Here is a 10,683-nt window from a genome sequence, read left to right as displayed (position 1 = left end):
CTGGGCCACAGCTGTGTACACACGCAGGAATCTGTGAGAGCACGGCCAGTCAGACACCATGGCACTGGTTCAGTTTGCTGTGCAGTTTGGATGAATGTAAGGTGTGTGTGTGTGTGTGTGTGTGTGTGTGTGTGTGTGAGAGAGAGAGAGCAAGCATGAGAGGGGGGAGGGGGATTTTGTGTATGCATGTATTTGTGTATAGGTTGTAAATGCAATTTGTTTTCACTCTACATATTTACCTTGATCTTACCGTGGTCAGTTCCTGTACCTTTATATGAGTGTTCAGCCACACATTAGCGTGTTAGCACAGCAAAGCTATGAATATCCTTGATGTCACACACACACACACACACACACACACACACACACACACACACACACTATCCTGAAGCCACAGGCAGTCCAGGTGTTTGATCGTAAGTTCCAGCGACCAAACCTCACCTCTAACGAGTTTATTGTGAGGGAGCCGTGGTCAAAGCAGTCCATTCTGGTGAGACTCTCTCTTTCGCACACACACACACACACACACACACACACACACACACACACACACACACACACACACATATACACAAACACACACACACACTTTAGTCATTCAGACGGACTGTAATCACTCACAGTCTCCTCCTGACCCACGCCGCAACTGAGCGGCGGCCATTTTGTGCCAGAACGCCAACCACATGGAGGTCTGCTGCAGTGGGGTGGCAAAGAGACAAAACCAGGAAGGAATGCAGTCGCCGGCCAAGTGGCCTCAGATGTGAGGCTGGATGACTTGTCAGGGGAATTTAGGGAGTTGCGGGGGTGAGAGCCATAGACCTCTTTACGTTACTGACAGCGAGTGTGTACCTCAAGTGAAAACACACACACACACACACACACACACACACACACACATACACTCACACACAGACTCACACATGGCCAGCAGACATCTGCAACTCTTTACTCCACTTTAGCAAATGTATATTTTTGGGTCCATTATACATGTGGATTTTGAGCTGATGAAATGTTCGCGGATTGTGTTGCTGTTAAGCACATGCCTGTTGTACATGCTAAATGAAGCCGTCTGAGCACAGGCCTGTTGTACATGCTAAATGAAGCTGTCTGAGCACATGCCTGTTGTACATGCTAAATGAAGCTGTCTGAGCACATGCCTGTTTCCAAGTGGGGGTCCTGAGGATTTCTGCTGAGCCCTCACCACAATCTTACATCCACAGAGCAGCTTTACTCCTGCCGGTGGGTGTGTGTAGGTGTGTGTGTGTGTGTGTGAGATGTGTGTGTGTGAGATGTGTGTGTGTGTGTGTGTGTGTGTGAGATGTGTGTGTGTGAGATGTGTGTGTGTGTGTGTGTGTGTGTGTGTGTGTGTGTGTGTGAGATGTGTGTGTGTGTGTGTGTGTGTGTGTGTGTGTGTGTGTGTGTGTGTTTGCTTTGATTTTTAAGTGCCAAAAGACCATGAGTCACTGGTTGTGGTTATCTGAAGAATTGTGATCCACTGTGACGGGACATGTGATTATGGGAAATGAATGTGTCTGTAATATACGCCCCTGATACATGCCACCTCACGCCTAATCATTTCTTATACCTGTAGTCATTTGGAGCTGATTTTCCGTCATATTTATTTTCGTGACAGAGTCTAAGTTCATAGGCATTTATAGGGGCTTATTTGAAACGCAATTTTCACTTCTGTATTTTGTATTGTGCAATATATTATGGCTCGCACTGATTTTTTTATTTATTTTTGCTTGGATACTATCTAAGCTCCGTAGCTCAATGGCTGCACTCCTAACAGTTTTTGAGGGGGAAACCTCAAACTGTGTTTTTTTTGGGGTTGACTACAGTCTGAACTGAAATCAGTGAACGCGATTTTCACTTCTGTATTTTGTATTGTGCAATGTGTGGCTCGCACTGATACTTTATTTATTTTGCTTGGATACTATCTAAGCTCTGTAGCTCAATTGCTGCACTGAGGGGGAAACCTCAAACTGTGTTTTCTTTTGGTTGACTACGGTAGTCTGGTATTAAACCATTTGTCAGCTCTTGGATACATAAGCAGCAGATCATTATTATATTTGAACAGGTAATAATAGTATATATAATAAAGAAAAGTAGCAAAATCACAAAGTGTTTCATATTAATTATAGAAATGATGTATAGAATACTATATTATTACACTTACATTATAAAGCGTACATATATAACAGTATTTATATGTAATATAAATAAAAGCAGCGGGACAAATTAAATAGAATATGAAAATAGTTGATGAGTTGCTGACCTTCTATTTGTTTCCACAGGCTTGGTGGAGATCTGCCTCATGCACCCATTAGATGTGGTGAAAACAAGGTGAGACTCTTTCACACACACACACACACACACACACACACACATAAACACACACACACACACACACACACACACACACACACACACACACACTATAGAACAATGGCAATGGCACACAGCATCAGGACTGTGTGTGATGATTAATACGATGAAAATGTAGTATATGTTTTATAAAATAAAATGATTTAAAAATGTTGGCGAGAGAGGCCCAACCAGGAGGTGTCAGTGAGACAGTGATGGTGCTGATTGGCCCAATGCAAATGGGGAACAGTGAGCCAGACAGAGAGGTGCACACACACACACACACACACACACCACACACACACACACACACACACACACACTACACACACACACACACACACACACACACACCACACACACACACACACACACACACACACACACACACACACACACACACACACACACACACACACACACACACACACACACACACACACACACCACACACACACATACATATACACACACACACACACACACACACACACACCACACACACTACCGAATTATGTGAAATATATGTTTTATAAAATAGTATTATTTTAAAAAGTTGGAGACAGAGACCCAACAGTGGTGGTGCATATTGTCCCAATGCAAATGATGAACAGAGAGGTGGTGTGAGGTGGTGGTCATGACTCTCAGGCATGTATATGGCCATGAAGCTGCTGTTAACAGATTGTGTGTGTGTGTGTGTGTGTGTGTGTGTGTGTGTGTGTGTGTGTGTGTGTGTGTGTGTGTGTGTGTGTGTGTGTGTGTGTGTGTGTGTGTGTGTGTGTGTGTGTGTGTGTGTGTGTGTGTGTGAGAGAGAAAGACGTGGTGGTCATGACTCTCAGGCATGTATATGGCCATGAAGCTGCAGTTAACAGATCGTGGGCCCCCACTAAAGCTTTACAGCCTGTGCTGTGGCCCGCCAAGACCTCTGACTCAGAGCACCACTCTGTGGCCCCTCTCTCCCTCTCCCTCTCCCTCTCTCTCTCCCTCTTTCTTCCTCTCTCTCTCCCTCTCTCTCTCTCTCTCTCACTCTCTCCCTCTCTCTCTCTCTCTCCCTCTCTCTCTCTCTTCCTCTCTCTCCCCTCCCTCACACTCACATCCCTCTCCCTCTCCCTGTCTCTCTCTCTCTCTCTCTTCCTCTCCCTCCCTCTCCCTCTCTCTCTCTTCCTCTCTCTCTCTCTCCCTCTCCCTCTCCCTATTTCTCTCTCTCCCCTCCCTCTCTCTCTCTCTCTCCCTCTCTCTCCCTCTCTCTCTCCCTCTCCCTCCCTCTCCCTCTCCCTTCCCTCACACTCACATTATCCCTCTCTCCCTCTTTCTCTCTCTCTCTCTCTCGCTCTCTCTCTCTCTCTCTCTTCCTCTCCCTCTCTCCATCTCCCTCTCTCTCTCCGCCCCCTGTTCGTGCTCATTTTTCCCCACTCAGACTGGGCAGCATTCCCCTTGTTTACTGCAGCAGTTTCTAGGTAAATAAACTTTTCAGACCTGCCCCCTTAAAAGGGATAAGATGTAGGTGCTTTGAAAGGGGTGTCACTGTCAGAGCAGACATAAATCTCTGTGTGTGTGTGTGTGTGTGTGTGTGTGTGTGTGTGTGTGTGTGTGTGTGTGTGTGTGTGTGTGTGTCTGTGTGTGTGTCTGTGTCTGTGTCTGTGTCTGTGTGTGTGTGTGAGAAAGACGTAAAGAGAGAAAATGCTTGTATTAACTGATATCTGATACCTTGGAGTCGTGTTGTGTGATTTATGTAGTCACGTTGAAGGTAAAGGCTTTATTACAGGTAGAGAGCTCACTCTGTCTTATTTTCTCTCTCTCTCTTGTTCTCGTACTCCCAGGATGAGGGTTAAAAGCACACTCTCTGTTTTCTTTGTAATGATCTTCCCTAAAAAACGTGCTAAAAGTCCCAATTGAAGTCTGACAGCTTTATTTATTTGTCTTCTTTTCATTTACTCTGTTTTTGTCTTTTGTTTTATCTTCCTCTTCGCATCTCTTCTTTTGTTTTATCTTCCTCTTTGCATTTCCTCCCCAATGTTTTCAAACGTTTAAAGGGCCGTATGTAATCTGACAGTCATTCTCTTTTTCCTGCTGACTGTTTAAACTTGACACTCTTGTTTGTCATCATACTGCCCTCATCCCTGAACCATAGTAAGAGTTCCCCTTATAGCCTGAGCAGGGTGGTTCTGTTTAGGTCCTGACTGGAGATAATCTCTTCAATAACCAGCCAGTTGTACGGTTCGTGAACTGGTCATGGTTGTCTTCGAGGTAGAAGAGGACATCATGTTATCTATCTTTGATTGTGGGAGTTGTCATGACAACATGCTCTGTATTCCTGAGAAAGACAGAGGAAGCTTTCACACCTAATAGATGAGGAGGCTCTTGTGACACCACATCCTTTCTCGTACTTCTGTTGTTTTTCGTGGCCATCTTCTCGCAGGGTCGATTATTAGGGGTTAATAGTTGTACATTAGTAATCGTAAGGTAGGGAAAAAGGGGCTAAACGTTATACATTTATGAAGTAGGTGGGAGCGTGAAGTAAGTGAGTCTACTCCATGCTCACGACGACCGGAACTCTACACCACATCCTAAGCTCCTAGCCTTTTAGGATCCTACACGTGCATCTGCATACGGTGTTGTTCGTGTTTGATTTTAGCCATAAGGCACTGTCATGGAGGCTCCGAGAGTCGTGTCCCTCATCAGGAGCCATTCCCCTTGTGTGCCCAGTAAACAGCGTGCCTTCCTCACCCTCCTCTGCCCCCTGATTCACGCACCGCACGCACGCTCCTCCCTGCTGGCAGCAGATTGGAAAAACCTGGGGTCACCCCCCTGGCAGCTGTAGTCATGACGACACGACTTCCATTTGATCCCAGCAGGCATGAAAGTGCCGGGCCCAAGGCTGCTTGATGGAGGACGAGGAGGGTTTGACGAGCCCCTTTTGACTGATGACGTCCTGCCTAGCTGGGAGGCAGAGGCAGCAGTAAAGGGGTGTGTGTGTGTGTGTGTGTGTGTGTATGTGTGTGTGTGTAAAGGGGTTAGGTTAGTGGGGAGGATGCTCCTCCGGTCCGCTGCGCCCCCTCCACCTCCACCTCCATGACCTCCCACCTCCCCACCCCACCCCACACCCACCCGCTGTTTGTTGAACCCCGTTGCCCCTCTGGTGGAATCCCTGAAACAAGCTTTAAACAGCGGGGCTCAAAGCCTCCCGGCAGACGAGGGAGCCGGCCCGAGTCTGTTAAAGCTGCACGAGGGCAGGTCAGAGCGCCCGTCACACACGTCACGCCTCACCGTCACGCCTCACCCCTGCCTCTGGTCAGCTCCGTCTCTGCCTCCATCTCCAGCACTTCCTGACTCTTACATACACACGTCTTCCTTTATGGGTATCTTTCTCTCTCTTTATCTCTCTCTCTCTCTCTTTTTCTCTCTCTCTCTCTCTCTCTCTCTCTCTCTTTCTCTCTTTATCTCTCTCTCTCTATCCATCCTTTTCACTTCCTCTCTCTCTTCCTCTCTCTCTCTCTTTCTCTCTCTCTCTCTTTATCTCTCTCTCTCTCTCTATCCATTCTTTTCACTTCCTCTCTCTCTTCCTCTCTCTCTCTCTCTTTCTCTCTCTTCCTCTCTCTCTTTATCTCTCTCTCTCTCTATCCATCCTTTTCACTTACTCTCTCTCTTCTCTTCTCAGCTCTTCATGTCGGTATTCCTCCCCACATGTTCTCTCACAGAGCTTGGAGCTTAGAGGCAAATTAATTTCTGGACAAAATGTTCACTTTCATGAGTTAGTGAAAGATTCCATTGTGCTGGCACTTAGCATGTATATATGTATTTATAAAACGATTGGGTTCTATCGTGTTATTTAGTTGTTTCTGATTGGACGAGAGACGTTCCATGCCATGGATTATCCCAGAACAACCCAACTGGGAATTTTCACAGCTAATAATAAATCACTCGGCGATAAAATATTCTATAGCGCATTGATGATAACCGTTGTCCGGAGTGCTTGCACTAAGGGGGTTCAGGCTCTGGGCTCTGTAAAGCGCCTAGAGGCCAAGTTATGGCGCTATATAAGTAAAATTGAATTGAATTGAATTGAATTGAATTCTGAGGTGAGGGGGAGGGTGGAATGTTGGAACATGACCCAGGCCTGAACACCGGTCCTGTATAACTGCTACTGCTACTGTGAAAGAGTACACATGCATCTGGTTCCACCGTGACCAGTACCACTCCACACGCCTCCCCGGCTCCTCGGCCCTTTAGTTCATCTCGTGTTCTCTCCTCGTGGCTGCCCTCGAGGTGGAGGAACAGCCAATGTGACTCTTAAACACAGACAGTAGCTGAGCCATCCACTCCGGCCTCGGGGTCAGCTCTGTGTACAGACAACCGGAGGTGTACCCACACACACACACACACACACACACACACACACACACACACAACCACACACCCCCCCCCCCCCCCCCCCCCCACACACACACACACACACACACACACACAAACACACAACCACACACACACACACACATACACACACACACACACACACACACACACACACACACACCCATATACACGCATCTAAGGGGGCCTGCTACAGAATAGCCGTGACTGACCCTCCAGCTGCCTGAAGAGAAACAGGAGGCCACTTTGAAGTGAGGAAACGGCGTAAGGATGAGCACAAGGCTCCCCCAGCAGCAGCAGGCAGCCCGTAAGGCCCTGGCCCGTGCCTACGCCTCTGAGGACAGCGAGCGACCCCACCGACCCCGACCCTGAAACTGGAGCCCTTAAGTTACTACTACCACTACCACCCCCTGCCTTCGTTGACCAGGCCATGGAACAAACACACTCCGAGAGAAAGGTAGAGAGACAGAAAAAGAGAGAAAGAGAGATTGAAGGGTGGACACAGAACGCACAGAATGCCAGGAGGGCGTCCAACGGGGCGCAAGAGAAAAACGAGTTCTCATCAAGCCCTTTATGGCGTCCTTAAAATGGGCCATTGCAGCTCCCTGGGACCCCGTGCGTTATTATTTATCACGCATGTGTTCGCGCCCTGTTTGCATCTGTGTGGTTTAGTGACACCCTCATCCACACGGCCTGTTTTAAGTTTGGCCCGTAATACGAAATGGCAAGCAACGCAACGGGAGGTTTCACAGCTCCAGTCCAGATCCTGTGGGTATACAGCATGCCATCTCTAGATGGTGAATCCCAGACCCGGCTCCTTTCAAACGACTGGCGAATGGAATCTGTGGTACATTTACATTTACATTTAGTCATTTAGCTGACTCTTTTATCCAAAGCGACTTACAAGGATGTATACACATTTTACACTGATGGCACACTGCACATCAGGAGCAATTAGGGGTTCAGTGTCTTGCCCAAGGACACTTCGACAGGGAATTGAACTAGCAACCTTCTAATAACTACACGACTTCTCTACCTCCTGTACCACTGTCGCCCCAGTGGTAGATAAAGGCTTAGAAGTGCAGGCACAAATTAATTCAATGGGCCCTAATTTCATTGATTGGCAACATGGCTGGCAACATGCAAAGTCTGCCAGGTAATTTGATAATTTGGCAAAATAATTGAGCTTTCATCACAACATGAGCAGGATTATTTATCCCTGCCTAATCTCACTGCAGGATTGCTGATGTACGAAGCCCGTTTCGTGGTGCTCAGTTTCAGTTTCTGTTGTCAGTTTGTTTATTTGATGAAGAGGGACAGTGTGCATTAATAAACATTAAAATGTAAATGCACCCAATTGTAGCCAAAAGGCTAGTTTCCATTAGCAGTCCCCCTGCCAGAGTGAAAATGGCTAAACAACTTAAAAAATGCATTAAGATATATATCAAACATAACATTGACAAAATAAAATAAAACAAAATATGGCTCTTTGCCATATGAAATTAGGACACAATAACTCTTACACCTTAGCACTAGCTTGTATTATTAAGACTTTTACTGGACATTACTGGTTGCACAGAAATATAACTGTGGTCTTTAGAATGTATATTTGTGTCTCACGACCCAATGCAGCCCCCAGATTGAGTTCTGTTCTATTCTGTTGAAGCCTATTTGCTGGATGAGTAATTCTTGGCATGGCGGATACGATCATTGCCCTGTAAGAGGGAGCAAGCCTCTCCTCCCTCTGCCTCTTTGACCTGGGCTAGCCTTGACCCACGCTCCCTGGGTGCAGAGGGAACCTGTGGAGGGACTGAAACCCAACCTGGCCTGGCCCAGACCAGACCCAGGCTACCCGCCGGCTCATCAGCGCCAGGCTTTTATCACTTCCCGTCCCCCTGTTCCTCCTCACGCGTTCCCACCCCCCAGCCCTGCGCTCTCCCCTCCTTTATCTGTTTGTTCTTTACTCACTCACTCTAACCCCTTCGTCTCTCATCCTGCGTTTCTTTCACTCTAACCCCTTCGTCTCTCATCCTGTGTTTCTTTACTCACTCACTCTAACCCCTTCGTCTCTCATCCTGCATTTCTTTACTCACTCACTCTAACCCCTTCGTCTCTCATCCTACGTTTCTTGCACTCTAACCCCTTCGTCTCTCATCCTGCGTTTCTTTCTGTCTCACTCTAACCCCTTCGTCTCTCTATCCTGCGTTTCTTTCACTCTAACCCCTTCGTCTCTCATCCTGCGTTTCTTTCACTCTAACCCCTTCGTCTCTCATCCTGCATTTCTTTCACTCTAACCCCTTCGTCTCTCATCCTGCGTTTCTTTCTGTCTCACTCTAACCCCTTTGTCTCTCTATCCTACGTTTCTTTCTGTCTTGCTCTGTTCTCGTCTCTCTATCCTGCATTTCTTTCTGTCCTGCTCTATCTTCATATTTTAATCTTCTCATGTCCCGGACTCGTGCAGACTGCATGTATCACTTGGCCTCTCTCCCCAACTCCCCAACTTCTCTCTCTTTCTGTCTTTCTCTCCTTAATTCACCATTCTCTCTCTCTTTCTGTCTTTCTCTCCTTAATTCACCATTCTCTCTCTCTTTCTGTCTTTCTCTCCTTAACTCACCCGTGTCTCTCTCTCTCTCGTTCCTTCTCTCCCTAACTCACTGTTAGGTGAAAAATTCACTCTCAAGTTACCTCAGGACTCCGGAGCTGTAGATAATTATTTATTCAGCAACAATTGTCGGGCTCACTCACAATGTCTCAAAATCAATGCTATGACTGACCCTTCTCTCTTTCTTTCTGCATATCCCCTGGCGTATCTTAGAAAACCCAGGATTGCCCAACATGTCTCAGGTCTGTGAGTGAAGTCGCGTTATGATTAGTGGTCGCCGGGGCAACCCTTCACTGGCATGGCCGTCATCCGTGATGGATTGCGCCGGTTCCGAGTGCTTCCTCTCCCCTCCAGAGTGAGCTAATGTTTTGGTGTAGCGCCGTAGCGGTGTAGCGCCGCGCTCATTAAGCCGGCGTCAGCCCAGAGTGCTTTGGTCTTGGGCCTATCTTTGCACGAGGAGGAAAGGGAAGTGCGCGTGATTGGTGCCCGACCGACCGCCTCTGCCATGCTGGATCATTTAGGGTTAGGCGAGCTTTTAACCCTGGCGTACCAGTTGCTATGCACTTCTGCCATCTTTATGATGCTGCTCATTAAAATTAACTATCTGGCTGTAAAAAATTGATTTTCTTTTAATGCCGCCTTCTGGATTCTCTTACGCGGTGGATCGCGGGTGAAAAGAAGCTTTGCCCCGTTCCCCCCCCCCCCCCCCCCCATCCTAACCCTAACCCCCCCCCCAATGGTGTTTTCTTTTCTCTGGAGTCTTGACTTCTTGGCCTTCTTGCTCTTCTGGAGGGGACCCTCTGGACTGAAGTCACACCATTAAGGGACTCTCTGATTTCTTTTTTTTTTTTTGTACAAAGATAAAATGAATTTAAGTGTGAGTACAAAGTACGTGAGCACTTGAAGGTTTACTCAGAGAATCCCGTGAAAGTTTTAATGACTGAAAAAACATGCCTTTTATGTTGATAATGTTGACGCCGTTTCTATTCTGTTTGTGACTCATTATTTCGCTAATATGAGATTACCTCAGTTGAAACACTTTTTTTATGTGATCAGTGCAGTCATTTTGACCCCTTGACACCATCCTGTAGCGGGGGAATACCTTTATTTTTAACGAGGCAAATTTAAGAGACTCTTTAAACCATTCGGCCTGCCCCTTTAAAAACCCCAGCCAATCAAACCCGAAGCCTTTTGATCAACCCAGTCCCCCCCCCTCCCCAGCCTCCCCCAGGCCCTTTTTTCTCTTTTTAACACCATCATTATTGGGGCTCACCCATCCTCTTGTCCTGTCACCCTGTTTTCTGGGGGGACCTGAACTGCGGGGGCCACTCCCCGCGGGCCCC

At 47.3% G+C, this 10,683-nt stretch overlaps 1 protein-coding gene across 1 annotated transcript in view; it reads left to right on the top strand.

The window, feature by feature from the left end:
* The window catches only part of slc25a21 (solute carrier family 25 member 21), a 105,715-nt gene that overhangs the window by 65,188 nt on the left and 29,844 nt on the right, over nt 1-10,683 (top strand). Inside the window, exon 3 of the mRNA XM_080849705.1 lies at nt 2,298-2,346. Coding sequence (XP_080705831.1) covers nt 2,298-2,346 — 49 coding nt within the window. The remainder of the gene's footprint in view (nt 1-2,297; nt 2,347-10,683) is intronic.

The sequence above is a fragment of the Sprattus sprattus genome (assembly GCF_963457725.1).
Source record: "Sprattus sprattus genome assembly, chromosome: 13".
Taxonomy (NCBI): domain Eukaryota; kingdom Metazoa; phylum Chordata; class Actinopteri; order Clupeiformes; family Clupeidae; genus Sprattus; species Sprattus sprattus.
This window is presented reverse-complemented; position numbering and strand designations above follow the sequence as displayed.